The sequence below is a fragment of the Dromaius novaehollandiae genome, chromosome 1 (genome assembly GCF_036370855.1).
Source record: "Dromaius novaehollandiae isolate bDroNov1 chromosome 1, bDroNov1.hap1, whole genome shotgun sequence".
Taxonomy (NCBI): domain Eukaryota; kingdom Metazoa; phylum Chordata; class Aves; order Casuariiformes; family Dromaiidae; genus Dromaius; species Dromaius novaehollandiae.
In genome coordinates, this window is record NC_088098.1 from 3,285,238 (window position 1) to 3,307,159 (window position 21,922).

Here is a 21,922-nt window from a genome sequence, read left to right on the forward strand (position 1 = left end):
GCGAGTGACTGAGTCACAGAGGAATTAGGGATTCGATCCAAAAGTTGTGGTAGCCAATAAAGAAAAAAAAAAATGTTGATCTCAGTTGAGCCCTCTGCGACACAGAAAGGTTTCAGCAGCTCAGGAAATGAACTCAGATCTCCCGACTCCACGCCAAGGCTGCTTCATTAGAGGGAAGCTATCAGGCTAAATGCGTTTCAAATTTCAGCGCTACCATCTTTAATTAAAATTTAGGTTATTTAAATCGCCTAATTCATCCTTCCCTCCTTGCCCTGCACTTTTTTCAGGATGGGCCGTGCAGCCACTGGCGCAGCTCGCAGACTTCGCCTCCCATGAGCTCACATTTTGGCTCTCCCATGCGGTACAAATGTTGCACCATGAAAATATCATGCTGCAGAACAGCTGAGCAGAACTTTGTCTCGGCTGACATTTCAAACCGCTCAGGAAACACTGATTCCAACTAGATTTTTCCAGTATTCTTTTAAATTAAAAAAAAAAAAATCTCTTTCTGCCACAAATTGCTTAGTGTTCCAAGTTTATCCATCAGTGGATAATGATTCCAAAGCGTAATAATTGCCTTTAAAGCGCTACGTGACGGGAAGCACCAAGTGAGAGATAACAATAGGAGATGAAGTACTCAACCGATATTTCTAAGAAAGAAACCTGAAAGGCTTGTAAGCTGTTGCAACACTTATTTTTTCCTCCATTATTTACTCTGTATTACAACTCCATGGCTGAAGAATGCTGCAGACTTGGTCCTGGTTTTACAAAGCTATTCTTAAAAACGGTTCATTCAAGGTAAAAAGGAGAAAAAGAAAACCTAACAGAAAAATCACCAGCCCTTCTGACACCTACACTTGATAGCACCTTCCAGGGGATGCAAATGAGCGCAGCCTCTCCGTCTGCACTTGGTCTGCTCCTGACGGCGACGTATGCACTGATTTCTGCGTGAGCGCCGGGAGATAAGGACCCCCGGAGCTCTGAATTGCCACCGCGGTGGACTGAGCGTCAGTGATAATTTCGTCCTAGCATTTGGAGATGGAAAATTGCTGTGTCTGTTACTCTCTCAAACCTTCTCTTCATCTAAAACTGCCTTTCATATGATAATTTGTAATATTTTCCCTAGACCTTCTATCTTTAATAAAAGTGAGACAAAGCCTGTAAGTAAGTTTGGTAAATGCTTTGCTATGGATGCATTTCTAAATAAACTGCTTATTCAAAGATCCCGGTTCGCAGTGTTAGAGTGGGATATGCTTGCTTTAATTCTGCGCATTTCCACCCAAATATCTCACTACATCTGTGATGTTGCTGCGTCACCTAATGTTAGCCTACACGATTTATAGACAAGAAGCGGAGAGAGAAAGAATCTGTAGAAATAACTTGCCCGTAGCAATGTGCACGGTAAGCCGATGCCAGGGCTGGGAATTAGAGCTCAATTGATTTCTCGTATCCAGGCCCTTGCATAATTCACCAGGTCATGGTGGCAAGATTTAAATATGTAACTAATTGAATGTTCATAGAGAAAATGTTGCTCTTTTGGTCCAGCTTGCTGCAAAGTTGGAGAAAGAGACGGGTACAGGGAAGCAGCTCGGTTCCCTGGAGGAATATCCAGGAGCAAATAAGGTTGAGGCAAAAAGCTGCAGGAGAACGCTGCCTGCCCCTCTCCTCTTGTCTCAATGGAAGGTTAATTTGGGATAACAATTTAAATGTCAGATACAGTCAATTTATTTCACCAGGTAAAATAAAGCGCTGGGGGATTATAGCTTCCCCGTTTGCTGTGTTGGCAGTCAGTCATGTTCAGGTCAAGACTCTTTCTTCTTGTTACTGGACAGATGTTTCTACTCCTACCTGCTTTCACTCTTATCTAGCTCCTGAAGGGAGTGACAGGGCTTTTATGCTTGCTGGGAAGAGAGATGCTTTCTCGGCGCAGTATGCATTACAAGCAGCTCACGATACATAGCACAGCTCCACTGAGCCACTTCCATTTTGCTGCACGCGTGAAGCATACATGCTACAAATATTCCTATTTTTCCCAGCTGGAAAACCAGCACTGGTGGTAGGCTCCTGGGGGTCTCCACCGCCCTGCTCCAAAAGCAGAGGCCTTGCTTTGCTAACATAACCCATGGGTAGATCCCTACGCGACTGCCCGGGTATCTTGCCTTATCTTAGCAGTATGACAGAATATTTCTTCCCAGGACTTTTTCATGCAAGACAGCAAATGCCAGCAGCTGGGGATAGTACGAAGCTTTAAATGTTCTCTAAACCCAGTAAGAACCATTATTCCTCAACCACATGCTAGTCTTTGACTCCTGGTCACTTTATAGACCACCTCTAGAGTCCCTGGGGCATCCCAAAGATGCTCTGTCAGGTATGTCTCCCACCACAAGACCAGCCTCAGCACCTGCTTTGCTTCCCGTGCCACAAATGCCACATGTTCTCCATCTGCCTCCCCTCTGTAGGACCTCTGGGCTGTCTACCAGATACTTCAAAAACAGCTCACCATGTGTGACCTTGCTGCTTGCTAACACACAAAAAAAGCTTGGAGAAAAGGCAAAGCGTGTAAGGAGGCCAAGTCAGCGTGACACAGATGGCTCTCCAAAGGTGGTCAGGACTTGCTATAGATTCCTAGTGGTTTAGTTTTCCAGTGGCTAAATTATCACCCAACCTTCCTAAATGAGCATCTAGAATAGCTCCTCCCCAAAACACCCCTGTTATGGTAAGTATTTACCATTCAGGGTGCATTTAGGAATGGGAGCAGACCACAGTTGTTCCCATCAGCACAGGTGAAGGCTCAGCTGCAGGTCTGCAAACCCTAGGCAAATTTTGCAGACCCCATTTAAAAGTTTTTGTTAGACTTGGTCTATATTAAGGTTAACATTAAAAATGAAAATCCTCTGAGTTTTCTTCCCCACTCCCATCCATCCTAAATCTCCCAGGTTTTTATTTTCATAAGCAAAAACAAAGGAAACAAAAACTTCCTCTTCAAGAAAAGAAAAAGAGGAGCATATAGTGCTTGCTCAGGTGGCCCTAGAAATTTTTTTTTTCCAATCTATTCGGCCAAAGATACCCAACAAAACAATGATTTCAGGATAACTTCTGACCAAAACCTTTTTTTTTGTTTGCTTTTTAAACACAAACTACTGATAACGCCTCGCCCAACACTAGCAGGAGAGAGAGGTGATCTGGAAGAAAGGGCACGCTCCGTGTCCTCGTTACCCATCGATACGTTGAGTACGTCTCCTGTTCTCAGCCAGGGCCGTACTGATGACTGACCTGGGAAATTTTGGACACAGCAGTAGGGACATACAGTTCTTCCAAATCCCTCCTGCTCAGATGCTTTCCATCGGAGGTAGGTATGTGTTTATGGAAATGTAAATCCCTTGGCTGGTCTAAGGAATGACTTAAAGCAGTTAGGAAGCACCGAGCAAAGTCCTTGCCAACTTTGGAAGTAGGAAGCTCTCCTACTCAGCTTCATGAGGTAGTTTTGAGACGAGCAGAAACAACTCATCTTTGGGCTGTGGCCAAAGCAATATTAATAATTCTGAAAAATACTTAATGCTTTGCAGCACATAGCAAAGCCACGAAGAAAAGCACCCTTTTCTTGGTGACAAATGCTAAACAACAAACACTTATAATACAAGTTTATAAACTTTCGACTGTAAGAGATAATAAGTCCTTTGGCAATATGAGGAGGGTAGGAAAACAATCCCGGTACTTAATATCCTGAACTCTGTATATTTATTGAAGCGGTAAACTAACACAGCTCTGCTTAGCAAATACAGCACAACACTTTATAGAAAGGGGTTTATAGAAAGGGAAAATACCAAAAAACAATGCAGGGCGTTTTGTGACAAGGCAGAAAGGTCAAGTGCTCGCAGCCCACTCAGTAGAAACGCTGAGTGTTCTCCAAACTATCCGAAAGCAGAAAGAGCACGAGTCCCTAAATCAGAGCATAGAATCGGTATTGTTTATGGGTAACCACAGCAATAAGCACAGCGGTGAATTAACTCCCGTGGCTTTCAGCAGCATTCACGTAGGAGAATGAATGCCTGCAAAGTGTCCAGAGGCCCAGCTGGACAACGCGGTGTTGGCTACCGTCTTCACTGAAGCGTTGATGAGGGCTGAAGTTCCTCCCTGCGTGCATGGACACCGCGGCCCCCGAGGCAGAAACGCCCGGCGCTCCCGCGGCGGCTGCTTCCAACACCGTTCTCCACAAGTGTTTTTGCAGTCTGGAGAGGAGGAAAATGCAAATAATAAACTCAGCAATTATTATGCACAATGTTGCTGATAAATGTTAGTGGAGCCATATAGCCACAAACTGTTTTAAAAATACATCTATACCAGACATGGAAAAAAATCTTTTTTTTCCCCTCTTGTTTCATATATAAGGTTTTTCAGCCTTACACCACAAGTAAGAAACCATCTTCTACTCAGGCTTGGAATGCTGGGTAGATTAGAAATATTTTTAGCCTTTTCACCTCAAAAATAATTACCAAATTTTAATTCAGTTCCTTGTAGGCAAGCATACACCCTATAGCTAGCTCTTCTGAGGTAATCAGAATCATAGGCATTTGAAGAATAAATGTTATAAGCAATAAAAGAGTGGCATCTGTAACACAGAACCAAATGCCAAGGGAGAACAGGATGAATTATTCTTTAAAAATTGGTCTATACCATGGAGAAAGAAAAGCTAGTCTGTCACAGGCGAGCATTGCCGGACATAGCCTGTGGCTACCTAGCAAAATATAGAGTTTCTGTGGAAAAAATAAGTTTTATGACATGCAAAACCAAGGGACAGCTTGATGAGATTACTTCTCAAGAGTAAAATATTCATCTAGAAATTAGCCTTGGCCTAGGAACGAGAAACTGCGACTTAGTGCTGTTCACTTTGTATAGTCAGAGATGCTGCCAGCGCATGTTTATTGGGAACTTTAAAAGGGCAAATTTCTCAAAGTATAAGGGAATTGTTGGCATACCTAACCAGGAACATTACATTTAGAGTGGGAGACGCTAACAACAACAGTAAATTGTTCAAGGTCTTCCAGCAGGCAGCAAAAAAAAAAGCAGCAGATATGCAAAAAGTTATGTTGGGCAAAATCCGCATCTGCTTAAAGGAAACAAATACTCCAATAAAGAGAAGTGGTGAAAAGAAGAGTAGGAAGCACCAAAAAGTCTCAGGTTTAAAATATAGACAAGTACTAACGGAGACTAAAGAGTTCAATGAAAACTTGATAAACTACCAGAATTAAGCATAATAAAGTAGGCAAGTTAAAACAAAAAAAATCCCAAGTGTCAGGTATGGCTTTATTGTTAGATGGTATTGTTAAATTGTAAGCAGCGATATAAAAAGGTAACTGTATTTAATAGCATTAGTGGGAGATATGAATCAGTGGGGCTTTTTCTAACAGATTCCCCCAGAGACTGACTCTTGGCTCAATATTATTTAATATTTTACCAATGTTCTGGATGTTTATATAAAAATCTCCATAGATGACAAATAGATGGGATGGTGGTAAATAACGAGAACTTACTGTTACAAAATAAACTGATCATTTTTTTCGAAAGATCATGGTAAAATCTGATCAGTTTGAACATAAGCAAATGCAAGGAAATCCTTCAGGGAACTAGGAAGGTGACTCCGGGATTTTATCGACAAAGAATTAGAAGCTAAAACATGATGAATTTGCTTCTGTTAGTGGGGTTTCAGTCCAGTTTCATCTGATCTTTGCTGGCGAACAAGAGTTTAGTTTCCTGAGTACTTCATATTAAGGCACTTATTGAGCCTGAAGATTTAAATTGGGGATAAAGCAAAAAAAAGGGGCCTGGGATAAGTGGCAATATAGGACAGCAAAGGACATGCACCTGAGTAAGAGTCCACACCGGGCTGCTCCCGAAGAGCTCTGCCCGGGGGCCCTCCTGGTGCGCATTACCCATTTGCTCCCTTCTAAAATGTTTAATGTAAATGTAAATGTAAATGTAAATGCAAAGCGCAGGCGCGTTGTCAATTTGCGGTTCTCAGAACTACAGCAATGAACCTGTTAACCCCACAGCTAGAAGATACCACTTCTCTATTATTTCATTTTAAAGAAGGAAGAAGCCTCCACATACCTACCTGCATGGGGGGAGCGACTCTTTGGAAGTCAGCGCGTCTGTAAATCCACCCTCGACTCTGGAAATTTACTCTCTTAGGCAATATTTAAGAGCTTCAGCTGTAAGTTTTAGGAGGAGCCAGTTAGAAGCAGAGAAAGGGAAGATGTCTGGGTTCCATTGATTTACTCCCTTTTTTACAGCCAAATAATAGATTTACTCTTGATAAAAGTTTTCTTTAGCTATAAACATCGTATCAAATACTGCTAAGAAAAAATTATTATACAAGACAGGCCAATAATTTCTGTGCCTGCATATATAATTGGTAGGCACAGCCCGAGTCTACCTGTAGAGCAGTAATTTATGACTTCACTTGGCTACCAAAGTCATAAATACAGATCACGCCTGGTATGGCAATTGCCCATGACTACATTTAATTATCAATGAAGAAATCGATGCAGTCTCAGAGGCCAGAGATGGTTACACTTTTTCAGTCTTTGTGTTCAGAGACGTTGCTGAGTGTTTTTATTGTTATTATTCCTCTGCAAGAAGCCTGAGTGAAGGAGTCTTACTTCCATAGGAGCTCAGGGTCCTCCATCTTCCATACGTCTTTGTCTGCATCTTCGTCCTTGATTTCAACGCTCCTTTATACCCGAGACCTCTGAATCAAAGCTGTAAAGAACTTTCAGAGATATAATAAGTTTCTTGAAGTCTGTCAGAATTAATACGATTCATTTCCCTTCCGCTACATCTTTGCATTGTACTGCCACTTCAAATACAGAGCCCACTTAACTTGTTCTGGAAGACTTCAGATGTCAAGGCTAGGAGGTTTTTGAGCCTCCTGGAGCAGTTACAATAAAATCTCATTTCAAATACATCCTTTTAAACAACATCTTTACAGAAAGAAACTCCTAAAAAAAATAGTGGTTTTCAGGGTGAATTAACAAACATGTTGCAGACAGACAGGTCTGTCTAACTTGAAGAGACAAAAATATCTGGTATCAAGCACAGAGAGAACCAACACTTAGTTCAGTACTTCTGAACAGACATAAAAGCTTCATCCCACATATGTGAATGCAAAGAACCCCCCCCAAAGACAACAAAAAACAACCCCTGAATTAAATTAAAGATTAAAGAAATGTAATTTAAAAGTAAAATGGAAAACAGAAGCCAGAAGAGTTGTTTGTACAGTGCCAGCCCTGCATGAAATGCATTACTAACAGGTATAAAGATCTCCCTGAAGTTTTTAATCTCAGGCACCAAACACGCAAAGACTGATGGATTTTTCATTTTGCTTATGAAAACTTCACTCATACACTGTAAAGCTTTTTCTTAACTTTCACACATAAATATCCCCATTCGGCAGAGCTCAGTGGGTTCCCACACTCTACATTTAGGCTTTTTAGGGGGATGGCTTTCTTCCCCCCAGCTGGGTTGACTTCAGCCCCAGAGGGGAGAACGTGCACCTGGAGAGAGACGATGGGCAGGGGCAGAGAGCGCTTAAACATTTTTAAAATTCCACTTTACTTCCTCACTTTGATTTCTAATTAAAATAATTAAGTATTCTAGTCGACATTCTACTAAAGCCTGGCTTTCGGAGTTTAAAAGATGCTCTTGTTTTCTTCTGCGACCTCACTGTAGCAAGAGGTTTGGGCATATCTGCCTCAAAGGGCTGACGGCATCTTCTAAGTCAAATCCAGTTCCCAGCTGGTAGAGAAACAAAGCAGCTAGTGACCAGAAAATAATGCCCCGAGCCGAAAATAAGAGTCGGAAAGATCAGAATAGACTTTTCAAAAAACAATCAGGTGAAAAGTATTTGAGAAATTTTGTTCAGCAGAATGAAATGCAGCAGCAGTATTTTGGGAATGAAACATTTCAAAACATTTTTGGGAGATACCTTACAACCTTTTAAAGTCCTGTTGGGCTGACAAGTGTTTATTATTGTTTCCAGCAAAGACAAGAAAAGCAAGAAGTAAATTCTCCCTAAGAGTTAACATCATTAGCTGATGGAGTTACAAATAAAAAGGCAGCAGGTTTTTGGTATAAACAACACTAGAAAAGAGACATCAGACAGAAGAGGCTTTGTAAAGTGGTTCAGCTGTGGGCTAACGGTAAAACTGAGCACCTGTGAAATGCCAAGGACATGAGGATAGGATTTCTTCCTTGTATTACTAAGTAATTTGGACCTTGGTGCCTCAAATTCTGTAAAGAACGGTGGGTGCTAAGTCACTTGAAAAGTTGTATACAAGTTCTTCGACCTGCTTCAGTCATTCCAAACAATTAGACCCAACTTGCTCACAAGAGCATTGGCATGGAGAGCGCTCCTGCAGCGCTGCATGAATGTCGAGTGTTTGCTTCACGCCTCGGAGCAGCTCTAACCGCATGATGACTGACGGCTACTGAACGGTTCAAAGAGAAAAGAAGCATGAGACAGGAGATCAGGCAGTTCACCTTCCTTATTCTGAATATAAAACTCCTGAAAATTACTTAGAGACACTCACTGACCTCCACAGCCTGTGTCTTAGGCTTGTAGATGACAGTAGAAACCCTATCTTAGGTTCACCTCTGGAGACGGACACCGAGGTGACCAACTTATCAACCCACCCAAATGGTGCCCACAGGGAGGAACCCTTCTGCATAAAGTACTAAGATAACTATACCAAAGCAGATTTAAAAAATAAGCAAGTGAAATTCAATTGCTTCAAATAGTTTGTGACATGCAAGTCTTTTCAAAGGTATAGCTATTTCTCTCTCCATCCTTGGTCTCGTAGTTAAGTAATTTTCCTTTATTAACACAATCTGATGATGATTAGAAGTTGTGGAAGGTTTGACTTCCCTCCTACAAGTCCCATTAATCCAGCTGGCACAGAAATTTGAGGTCTCTGCTTAGAGTCACTCTAAATACCAGAACATGATTCATGTCTAAAGGGGGAGGTAGACAAGGGAGTCTACCCTTAGAGTTAATAATAAAGCAATTATCAGGGTTGCATAAAATGCTATCCCAGAGCTTGAAGGCCTCTGTAAGAAACCACTTAGATGAATAGGATAAAACACCACCTGATCAACCCTATTGAGTATAACAAGAGGGTTACATTAAGAGTGATCTGCTTATGTGCCCCAAAATCACAAGTTTTGAAAGCATTTCAAAGGCATTTCAGACATAACATTTACAATGATAAATGCGCACACAGCACGGCACCCCACCCATTCGCCAAATTCTTGCTCTTTTATAATGCCATTTAAAAAGCAAAACTATTTTCTCTCTTGCCTGAAGTTTTGCCTTCAGAACTTTTCTCCATGGGGAGCAGACTGAACCATTCAACTTACAGCAGGTTGAGTCTGCTGATGATTAAGCCAAGGAGGATTTCCGCAGTATGCAACAGTGATCTGACCCTTCCCCATCGGTGTTGGGCATAATATGAACAGAGCAAGTAGGACTGGGAGAGGAGACCATTGTAAAAATTGAATATTTTCTTGAGTATTGCTGCAAAAAAACCCAAACAAACAAAAAAAGCAACCTCCACCTAGGACGAGCCACAAATACTTACAGGAGACCAGGGGCTCGTTTCATTCAGGGAGACGAGGCATGCTCAATAGCAATTAAGCACATCAGTAAAACCCTTGCCGGAGGCAGAACGTATGCTGCACAACTGTACCGAAAAGAGAACACCTGAGGTTAATGTTACATTTTTACACTTTGCATAGCAAAATTACAATTTACAGCATCAAAAAGGTGGTGGTATAGTTTTGAACAATGGATGAACTCCAGCAGTTACAAATTAATGACTTTCTGTAGCTGTGAGCGTACTAATCCTATGGCTAAGAGAGGCTATTATCTCTTTCTTCATTCACTATATGATTAAATATTTACAAAGAGCAGTGAGCCCAGCCACCCAATAAAGCTTGGCTTGCTCCTTTGTGTTGGGCAGCAGAAAGCTCTTAAAGCATAGGCATAACTTCCCTCTCAAGCAAGGCCTGGGGGGAAAAAACCCAGCAAGCCACTTAACTGCTCAGTCCTTCAGATTAAATAGACACTTTTCATGATTTAGGCAATGCATACTGTAAAGCACAGCCCAAACATCAGACATCCTTTTAAAAATATTTATGATTGGCTTTTAAACTCGTATACTCGTTTGCTGTTTTATAGTCTCAAAATCATTTACTTTATCCTCACCCCAACCATCATAAACGAAGTGACAGCACTGCAACTTGAAAGTAGACTTCAAGACGGATTGGAGAATGCAATGAATCGACAGAGGTCAGGTAGCCCATGAAAAGGTGACATAAGACGTGGAAAGAAAACACATTCGCTGGTAGCAAACAGGTGGACATGTCTACTGGAACTGAAATGCCTGTGAGGGAAAGAAGTCAACACAATAAACCCCTGTGGAGCAGAATGAGGACAGAGCTGTGGAGGCTACCAGGAGGTCAGACAAAAAGTTTGAATAAATGAAGGATATCTGAGGCCTAGAGTATCTACCTAATCAGCTGACATCAAATAAAGATCTTGTAACACAGCCGCTCTCTTTGGAGAGCGGAAGGTTGCTCGGGGTGCTGCTTCTGAGGAAGACCGAGGCCAAGAGGACTGTTTCAAAACCACTTTTTAAAAAGGCAGTGATACCTAGTTTGCCCCAAGAAACCTTTACTTAGCATATATTTGAGAGCAGTAATTGAGCAGTAATTTGAGAATTGCTGACTTGCAGAATGGACCCATTTCTTTCCCATGAGTAGCGATTCCCCATGATGTGCTTGAGCCAGGCCACTGCTTGGCTTTCAGAGCAAGAAAGCTGAGAGGGTTATTAGAAACCGGCTTTATACAGAACTCCAATTCAATTTCCGAACATTAAGGCAGCTAAGCATTTCCACCTTTGAAAATCCAGCCTCCTTGCTTTAAAGCTTTACTAGTTTTAATATAAAAACACACATTACCATAGGATTCAAGTGGCTCTTCAGCAAGTGAAGTTTGCCGCTTATCCAAACTTGCAAAATCCAGGTTTCATAACTGGCTTGCAAACTGGCTTAGAAATGCCCTACAACCTACCTGGTGGTAGCAATGCAGATCACTCATTACCTTCAGCAACAGTTGGCATCACTCTCAGTGACACAGAGCCCACGTTGTCAATTGAATTATCTTTAGGGAAAAAAGTCTGGGAATAGATAAGCTTAAAAATAAGGCTTAGATTGGATGATACCATCTAACGAAGCTCCTTTCATGAATAAAATAATTTATCTTGATTATGTTCAGAGCCAAATCAGAAATAACAGAGATCTATTTTCCTATGGAACAATAATGCAAATGACCATTGAAGATACTACCAAACTGGCAAATACAATGCTGGATGTGGATAGCTACAACCAGAAAGCTTCATTTCTAGGCTTCCTCATAAGGACAGACATCCAGTTTGAAGCACAGGCTTCAATCCACCGTCCGATCTCATTTCTAGCAGACAATCTGACAAAAAACATATGAGGGAACGAGGGAGTACTTACCTAACCACACCAAGCACGTTGTAGCTACATTTGACCCACTGCCAGTCTGAGCTGGCACGTTTTTGTGGCACACCACCACGTTTTGCCCAGATGCTTGATTGGTCCTGTGCGTACTACAGCGTTTGTTGCTTGATACCGAGCAGAAGCAACCTATGACTTTGGATTGTGGAGCCAGTGCAAGTGCCTCTACACTACAATGTCCTTCATCAATTGCTAAATTAATTGCTTTTTGTCAGCAACATCTTCCTGGAGAATTTTTGAGCAACTATAATACCAGGAACGTAAGAGCTTTTTTGGTTGTTGTTTTGTTTTTTTTTAATTTACAAAATGTCTGGAGAGAGGAAAAGCTGAAAAGGCAAACTGTACCTCTGTTATTAACTGCTTTATCATGTTGCTAATGAACAGCAGAACCAGCAGCAAGAGGGCATCCCAAAAACTCAGAAAATGAAGAGCTGGCATGTCAACAGAGTAAGCAGGGAGACAGAAGAACAAAGTAGAGCTCACTTTCACAAAACCAACAATAAAATCTTGAGCAAAATAAATTTACTACCACAAAAAAACTGAAAAGCCAGAACACAATAGGTTCATTTCCAAATTATTCAGAATGCATGTTTCTGGCTCTTCTAAAAGTATCAGTGGTTTTCTACGGGTATATTAACTCCATAAGCACAAGGAAAGGCAGCCACTATCAGCTGCAAGAAGCCAATCATGGAGGGGAGGGCACGATGCATTCGCTGTGGCAGGAAAAGCTCCTGTTAGCACAAAGGTGCCAGAAAAAGGTTTTTTCCAGCTCAACCAATTTGGCAACCATTCAAAGACCATACTCAAATAACTGCAATGATATTTCCAATTTCAGTTGTTGGCTTAGTCATTGCCTCATTGCAACTATGCAGTTAAAAGCATTTGAATTGTCTTAATCGCCCTGAACAAAAAAACGCTACAGCAAACTATGCAGTAACTTCATGTCACCTGAAGAGGAAACTAGCTGTATTTGGTTAAATAACTGTTAAACTGTAACTGTGCTATGTTTACAGAGCGTTGCAAAAATGCAGTTTTTAAAAGGACTACGAGAAAAGATTATACTTTCCTCTCGCTGAAGCATTGAAAGCAGAATGCACTCTGCTGGAAATGAAATGGTGGGCGTCTGATGGCATATTTTAAATAGTATTCCTCTTTTTACATGCAGTGTAATACCACCCAAGGGGGAGTTAAAAAAAAAATAGTCTGTAATTGACAAGTCCATTTCAAAGTCATATTGAGGATGATGCGAAATTCAGCGTAGGATTCTTTAGAGAAATCTCCTTGGAAAACGTGCATGTACTGCAGGGAATCTTTGGATTTGCTTCTCCACACTGGAAGGCTGTTCCGTCTTTTGACATTTCAACGTTGTTTACTCTTTGCATCTAATTTTGGAACTATCGAGCGGTCTATTACAAAGGTGCATCTTAGACTAACAGTTCTGCAACTTCCAAGATTTCTAAAATCCCTCGGCACTAGCATGGGAACTTTTCCTGGTAGCGAGGATACGCTGTGTGTTACTTCTACAAGAAGGCATTAATTCCGCTGTCAAGTATTAGGGATGTAACCAACGTTTACGTGTATGAAAGACATTCCTTCATAGTCCTTGGGAAAAACAGGATTGCTCCCAGTGATCTGAACAGTCTCAAACCATTGCAAAAAATATCCTGCTTCAAGGCCTCAGGGAGTCGTCAGCAGGGATAAGGAGGAAATACTTAATAGACTCCCAGCTAGATGGGTTTTTATCTCTTTCCTCTGTATTGCCTTCCCTGAGGCATTACAGACAGGCACATATGGATCTAGGAAAAGGAAAAGGGTAAGGCTGTTTCCTGAGGTCACGTTCTCTTCCTTAAATGCCTGACTGAGCCGATGCTTAGGTTCAAATCCAACACCAAATCTGATGTCTAAAGAAATCTCCCTCGGGTCAGGTTACCAAGGAGCTTTTGTCTTCACTCGTTGCATATAACACGGCTTGGTTATAGAGACAACCAGTTTGGTTCTCTCTCAATCAGATTGCACCCACCGGAAAGGTTAGGAGCCCCAGTGATGCTGTGATCTTCCCTATCTTTTTGCCATGGCCACAACAACTTGTACTCTGAAAGACTGAAACGCTTCAGTTCAACACTGGAGTCCTTAGATTTAATATAGTGTGGCATTAGGGTCACAGGGAAAGCAAACACACAGATCAAAGCATACAACTCGGTGATGTCCTTTCCCTCTTGAGTTCTATTTAGTTTAATTTCATTTAATTTTTGCCATGCAGAAGTTACATATCTAGCCTTAGTCTTCTGTGTTCCTCTACGCTAGTGGAGAGACACTGCGGCTTTAACCCCTCTCCAAACCCCTTGAACCTTGAAATTCTCCCGCTTACAGCGAGGAGAGCCATGACAACGAACTCGGACTAGAAACCTACCGTTTATACGGCTCAAGATGATTTTCTAAAATTATGAAAACATGAGAAGAAAAGGTCTCTAGTATTTTCTGTTTATACTTACTGCTTGAATGTTTTCAGATCAAAGAAAATAGTGACAGCGAAGCTCTAACGAGGATATCTAATCCATTATGCTGGGACGATTCCCTCTTCCAGCAAGACACCAGTACAGCTGTCTCTCGCTTTAGTCTGTCGAGCGTTTTTTGTTACTAGCGTGAATGATAGATCTGAATCTGGCAATACTTTTACTTTGTTTTTTTTTCTAGTTAAATGAACTTTGTGTACTGGCATTGGATGAGATAATTTTCTGATTTTGTCCTAATAATCCCCACAGTTTATACTCCTAGCTTTCACAAACGATAGCTTAGGTTTAGCAGCGTGGAAAACTAAAATCAATAGTCTTGCTGCTTCTGTAATAACGCAAAAGCACTATAAAGATCATATTCATATTGCTTAAGCTAAAAATAAACACGCACAAACAAATTAAAAAGGACGTACATCAAATATACCATGCACTTCTGAAGAGCAATCATTTGTGCTAAGAGCAGAAGTGCAGTTTTGAGCTAATCAACCATGATTAAAAAATAAAGACAGAACAACATAAGCTTAATTATTATTATTTTAACATGTTAAAAATACAGTCACATCAAAATAGATACACAGTTATAAAACTGTTGCAGATGACATAAGAAAATAGTGTGTATATATTTTATATATAAAAATCTACAGTATTTACTAATGCTGATACATATTTTGGAGTCTTGCACAAATAAATTGTACAGCTTTGTTATGAATTACAGAACGATTGTTAAACACTGGGATTATTACACTTAGCCACAATATTATATACATACATTTCTAAGCTGCTGTAAGCAATCAGAACTAAGGTCAGCCCAAGTCATATTTATCTTCACAATTTTAGTTCAGAGTTTCAGTGTAGTGCTTTGCTACTGTTACCTCGCTGCGGTTTGCAATTTTTAAAATACAAAATTGCCCAGTTCATTAAAAATTACATCAGACACATTATATACACAAAAGAGTTTTTGAAATACACTAAGTAAATGTTACTTCCATTTGTAAAAATTGTTTTACTTCTGTACCTTAAAACTTACAGAGCCAACCTGCAGCAATAATAGGCACTAAAGCTCATTCTTTAAAGGAAAAAAAAAAAGTTAGCCATTTCTATGTCTTCACTTAACAAATCTTACAAAACAAAAGACGAACTAGACAGCCTCCCAAACCATCCAAACCTGACGTTGCTGCCAACGTTTGGTACTTAAGCACTAGAAAACCTCTCTGTTAAGCGCTCCAAGGACCTCTTCTGGCAGGATCCTTGTCAGCCTCAACTCCCCCTGGTTTCAACGAGAGTCCGGTGCATTCGGCACTTACAGGACCATATCCCACACATGCCACTTCGCCAGCAATTTTTTTCACCCCCATTTCACAGTCAATGAAAGGAAAAGAAAACATGAAGCACAAAAGGCTGCAAGCACTCATTAAAAATACTTACATTACCAGCAGTCTACTGAGCTTCCTATTAACAGTCAGGATCATTTTAGTGTAAAACAACACACAGTCTCTCAGCAGCCTAATAGCACAGCAGCACATGCCCGATCGCAGGCACGAACCTACCAGCTCTTTGGGAAAAGAAGGGCAAAACATAAAATGGACTTGACAGGACAAAGCTTCGGAGAAGGGACACCGCATATGCACACAGCTCAGGGAATATCAAGTCTCCCCCAAATCTCAAACTCCTATATATACTTCACAAAAGTATCGAGGAGCTGGTAACTCCCTGATACCCATGAGATGTGGCCCTGCAACTAATTTTAGTTTGACAGCACAGCATGGCAAAACGCAAAGGGTGCAGCACCATTTCTGTATCTGGCATTACCTACACTGTGCTCAAATATTTTGCATATAGGACGGCATTCTGACAGCAGATCTGGGTGCAAAGGTAAAAACTCCCCAATTCCAATGCACCCCAAAACCTAGAGACGTGCTACACTCAGACTGCCCTGACTTTAAGCACCATTTCTTCGCCAGATTATAGAGACGTTTTTGGCTTTCTGGTTTTGCCGGCCTGCTCCTTCTTGCTGAGGGAAATGACAAAACAGTAGTCAAAGGACAGGAAATTAACTCTCACATAAGATTAAGTTAATAATCCCAAAGCGTCTCTCCTGCCCAGAACAGATACTGGGATACTGAGGCAGTTGTATAAAAATGACAGAGATTCCCATTCATAGTGAATGGCTTATCAAATAAATTATAAAGAAAAACTAATATGAAATAAAAGTACTTCACAAGCTTTGCCGAAAGTTAAATGCATTTACATTTAAATTCTTTAGCTCTTTTCCATATGCATTTGTGTATATAAGCGCACACTCACACGCGCGCGCACACACACATTTATACAGTGCATTAAAATGTCAGTCAAAATAAAACTTGTAAATGTGTTACAGGTTTTAGGCAGAAAGATCATAACACAAGTTATTTAAATTTAAGGTACAATGACAGTATTAGCCATGTTGTGTATATGATCTTATTGCTATTGCTATGTTTATATGCATCAGATCACCTTCAACAGCTGCAATGCAAGTCTAAGAACTCAACTAGCCTTTAGGGAAAGTCTGAAGCATCTTTCAAATAGTGTTGTTATTTTTCAGAGCTGCAGGAACTGTCCACATTTGACAGAAAAACTAGTGGACTACTAGTAACACAGCAATGTATGACTGGTTTTGGTTCTTGCCATTTTAGTAAGTAGAGACAGGCTCTCAGAGAAGCACAGATTCATGCACGGACAATCCATCATTTCTGTTTCGGTAGTGTTGGGTTTGAGCTGATGGGTTTGAGTACTGGTAGGGCGGTGAACCATGCTCTTCAAAGGCTGGTGAAGTCCTGTATCTTATCGGGCTATCAATAGAAACAGCAGGAAGACTGTTGTCTTGAAAAGGTGTTGACTGAAAATGCTGATATTTCTGGAAATTATCCAAGTGGCCCTTGTTAACATCTTGGCTCCAGGGCTGCCTATATGGCTCATGTCTATACATATATGCAGCATCTGGCCACTGTCTATCTTCTGGTAAGTAATCCACTGGTGGGATTATGAATTTGACCCCTGTGGGGGACCTTGAATTGCTGGGATAAGCATCAATAGGGGTTACTTCTATCTGACCAAGGCTTGGTGAAAGAGGATTTTGGCGATTGGCAGGGTAAGAATTCATTTGTGACTTTTCTGGAGAATAATCTATGGAAATAAAAGAACCATATGGCCTACCAGAAGGGCTGGTTCGATTCCCATGGTAATGCAGGGGAATAGAGCTTGTATTGCCTATACTGGAGACATGCTTTGGAGAATTTCCATGGTAAGTAGGTGGGTTACTGTAAGATGGCAGTGACTGCTTTACATTCAATCCATGAGGTGGTCCATCAGATTGTGAGGAATATTTTGGAGATCTAGGTTGTGAAGTGAAAGTGTAATTATTGGATATTTTTAGCAGAGGCGGTATTTTTTCAGTTTGCTTTCTTGGACTATTAGAGTATGTTACATGCCTAGGACTTTGCGGATGAGCTCTCTCTAGCATCTCTTCAACAAGATTCTCATTCTCATGATCAACTTCTGGAACGTTGTCATACTGTGATGCATTAGACCCTCGCTTACCTTCATCAGCATCCAAAACCCTCATCTTTTGCTTTACATTCAAAGGCTGTGTTTCTCCAGGACTTGGTGGTGAGGCTGAAATAGAATGGTTTATTGGCCTTCCTTTCACTTCTGCAGTAAGTTTCATAGTCTTTTCAATTATTTTGACATCAGATGGTTTATTCCACTTCGGTACAAATTCCCTTCTTGTATTTGACATAGCATTCGAATTTTGGTTAGCAGCTGCATTATTATACTGTCTTGAGTTGTCTTGCCCTGTTTGCTGAGGCTTTCTTCTGATATCTACCTCATTCTTAGACTGATCGCTCTGCGTGTCTATTGGCCGAGGCTTCTGCTGTTTTAAAGAAGGCTTTTTTTCCAGTGAATTAACTCTTTTTCGGTTATTTGGTGAGCTTTGCAATCCTTCTGCAGGAGATGGTCTCCTATCTGTCCTTCTTGTTGTTTGTGTACCAGTGTTGTTCTGTCCATTGAGCACTGGAGTGAAGTTACGCACAGCAGGCTGAGGTCCTGATGGAATTTGCCCCAATGGCTTCTTTGGAAGTTCATCTTCTTTACCTAAAATAAGAACAATAATAATGTAAATTCACCTTTGTACAGAAGTTTGTTTGTGTGACTAATAGGGCAAAGAAAAAATAACTACCAACTCAGTTATCCAGGCCTCTCTCTATGTCACCATTCTGCTAAACACCTCAAGGTTTTTTCTGTGTATCCACATAACACAGATTTTGTTCAGGCTCTCATCTCTCAAACTGTTACTCTAGTGTTCCTTTCTGCAGCTGATGCAATCTTGACAAGCTTTTGTTCGTTCATGACACCGCTGCAAAAAAATCATTTTCGCAGATGATACTTCAGCTACATTACCTATCCTGTATGTACCCCTCCTCCCACTGCCCCATCATCACATTAAATAAAAGCTACTTTCTTCACTTTCAGGATTCTTTCTGAGATCTCTCTCCTCAGCTATCATTTTCCATTCACTCATCTTTTAATATTTACCTTTGGTATGCTACAACATCAGCTCCTCCCTCACAGGTACTACCTTCCTAACAGACATCCTTGGACCTCCTCTCACTTCTTGTGTTTGTCTGAAGCTTCCCTTAACATCTGCGCAGTTACGTCCTTGTTTTCCTTCAACCCCTGCTTAGAAATCTCGTTTTCCGTATTTAAAAGCTACAGTATATCTAAAAGACTCTAGACATTTATCTTTTTTTCAATTCAGTTTTTTATCCAGTATAAAACAATCTAAGTAGCTAATACTGATATCGTCTACATGATCATTGTAATTCAGTGTTCAACAGGCAAGTTTTGCCAAACACTAATAACAAGGACATCATTTACAGTATGAGGACACAGATGGAGAGTTCTCCCAGTTTGGAGCTCAACATATTGCAACAACCAGTGGCAAACACCAGCACTGTGGAAGGACTCAAAATACTCCAGGTTGCAACTACACAAAGAATAAAGAAATGTTTCATTGTTTGACGCTGTTGATATAACAATTTACATCATGTTTGCCATGAAGTCTTTCTCCCTAGCAGTCTACACCCTTCTCATTCTCAGTGAACATATGATAAAGTCTTTTATTGTATCCACTTGCATATAACTTCTTTAACTAGGTGTAAGACATTTCTTTCCCATTTTAAATAAAGGTCAAGTACTTATCGTTAAATTTATTAATCTAAATTAATTTAATGCTCAGTTTATCAAAAATAGACTTTTAAAGTCAGCATAACCAAACAAATCCCACTGTGTATCCATTTATTAAGTAAAACTCTACTGAAAGAAGAGGGGAAAAAAAGAAGTAACTGCTTTGTTATGCAAAGAAATTATATAAAAAGGCTGTCAGTGAAATAATCTTGTGTAATTCTTGCTTCTTCCCAAGAGACAAGAACTACAGATCTCTCTCCATCATCAAAGATCTTAAAGTTAAAATTCGTGTCTCACTCTTATTAGTTATTTGCAAATAAATTTCCCGTGTCTATATGGGTTCACATGAGTAAACACATATAAATGTGTCTATCTCTAATATGAGTGCAGTGGTTAGAAGTATTAAGAGAGTCATGTTAATTTTTACGATCAATGGTATAAGTTCAATCTATGATGACTGGTTCATGGTAGAGGTAGACAAGAGAAAGTCAGCAGCCAAAGTCAGTATTGTAACTGCATCAACAAACTACCAGCAAGACCTGATTGCCATATAAATTAAAAGAAAACCTACAGCTTGTGCCAGCTAGAACATAACAGGAGGACAGGAGAGAAAAATACAGTGAGGCCACACGTGCTGACAAAAATCACTAAATAAAAAGTACTTAACAAAAGTCTGTTTTTGCCAAACAATCCAATCAGCCTTTTCTCAGTTTCCAGAGTCTTCACACGAGGCCAACAGTCAGAACCTTACCCTTTCCTTTAGAAAAGGGCAACAGCAGAAACTGCCAGCCTGCTTGGGTTTGCCGTAGGAACACCCTCCACTTATTTTCTCCTAGTTATCCTCTAATCAATTATGATCATACAATTATTTAGCTACACAAACCTACTCTCTTCCAGTGGAAGCGGTCGGTGTCCACCTGTTATACCTTGAAAAGCTGCACATGCTGAGCGCCCCCCCCAATGACTTGTCCCCCACATGCTAAATCACCTTACAGGACTGTACAATCGGCACACATGCGAGTTACGGGATACTGTAAGAAAACAACTTCTCAATCTCTGTAAATTACTTGATTACACAAAGATAATTTATGTTTTTGTATGACAAATTCTTCAGAATGTTTGAGAATAAATTCTTCAGCAAAATGATTTTTCTTCCATTCTTGAAGCTGAACCATTCAAGCTACACAAAAAACCTGAAGACAAGTTCATCTAGTAACTGCAATGCTTCCTTTGTTTGTACAAAGAGGTTAAAAGCATCAAATGTTTTCCTTTCTTCCAGCTTTTACTCTTTAAAAAATGCATACAGAGCAATATGGGATCCTTTGAAATACACTTGCTTGTACAAAAAAAAAAAAAAGGTGCTTTCTTCTCTTTTAATTTCATACCCTTAACGTTCTTATTATCATTAAGCTCTAATAAAACCTAAGTGAGAAAACTGCAGACATTTTTACTGAATTCTATTTACACTGCTTTGAAGATTATGTTCTGTCATCTTCCCTTCACATTTCAGGGTAAAAGACCACATTACAACTAGGTATATATGGGCTGCACTGTTTAGATGATGCATGCTGTAACAGGAATTATAGCTGTACAACGAATATCAGAGCAGTCTTACCCTGCCTATTGTGAAACTGTTAAAACCTGGAAATTAATTCACGTACTGCGTAATGGTCAAAGTGTTCAAAGACAACAATAGTTCATTTAGAAGAAAACCGTTGCATGCTAACAGCATGACACTAGCCTTTTAGCTTTTTCTAGGTTGGTAATACTGGAGCTTAGCACTTGCAGAGGAAGCAAAAATATGGAACAATGTGTACGTGTGGAAGGGAGGGGTCAGTGGAAGTAACAGGGGAAAAGAAGAAATATGGTTTTATATCTCAGCTACAAGGCCTCCACAAAATTTGCATCAACTTACCTCACACTGAACAGACACAGACTGCTTAGCCAATAGCATGTGCATCTCAAACTTTAGGAAAGGCCTTATTGCTGGAGATACTCAGTTTAGGAATCAAAGATAAAAAGCACATGCCGAGGTTTCAGAAATGCCTGAGCTATCTGCCTCCTGCCATAACAAACATCCAGAGGAAAGGAGCTCTACCAGGATTCACGACGCTGCAGCACAAAGACATCCACCAACCCAGTCACTTTATCCTTGAAAACAAACAAAAACTCCTAAAGTCTTTTTTTTAAAAAAATGGCAAAATTAAATGAGAAGAGGATAACTAAGTCTATCACCATGCATGTTCATACAAGGAGACATTCCTCAAATGCACAAAACAGCATGCAAACTATGCCTATGAATGTTTTAAGCAGGCCACTGTCATTGAGAATAGCAAGAAAACAATGATGTTGCATGCTGGCAAGAATGAGAGAAAAAAGGTAATAAAAGCAAAAAGCTGAGTAAAAGAAACCACGATGCAAAAGCAAACAAAAGAAACTAAGTCACAACAAACATCTCCACTGGTAAGAGCTTGCCAGAGAAGCATGCAAAAGCACTTAAGAGTGCATATCTTCTTAAGAGCTGCATATCTTTTATCTGTCTATCCATTTTCCTTTCCAAATCTGCCTAAAACCTCACATGCAGCTTC

The 21,922-nt window shown here is 40.4% G+C and overlaps 1 protein-coding gene across 5 annotated transcripts in view; it reads right to left on the reverse strand.

Annotated features, from left to right (window-relative positions):
* Positions 1-14,627: 14,627 nt before the first annotated feature.
* USP6NL (USP6 N-terminal like) overlaps positions 14,628-21,922 on the reverse strand; it is a 115,696-nt gene continuing 108,401 nt past the window's right edge. For all 5 annotated transcript variants that reach the window (XM_026119321.2, XM_064502435.1, XM_026119323.2 and 2 more), the window contains one exon: positions 14,628-18,242. In XM_026119321.2, coding sequence (XP_025975106.2) covers positions 16,801-18,242 — 1,442 coding nt within the window. In that variant the 3' untranslated portion in view covers positions 14,628-16,800. The remainder of the gene's footprint in view (positions 18,243-21,922) is intronic.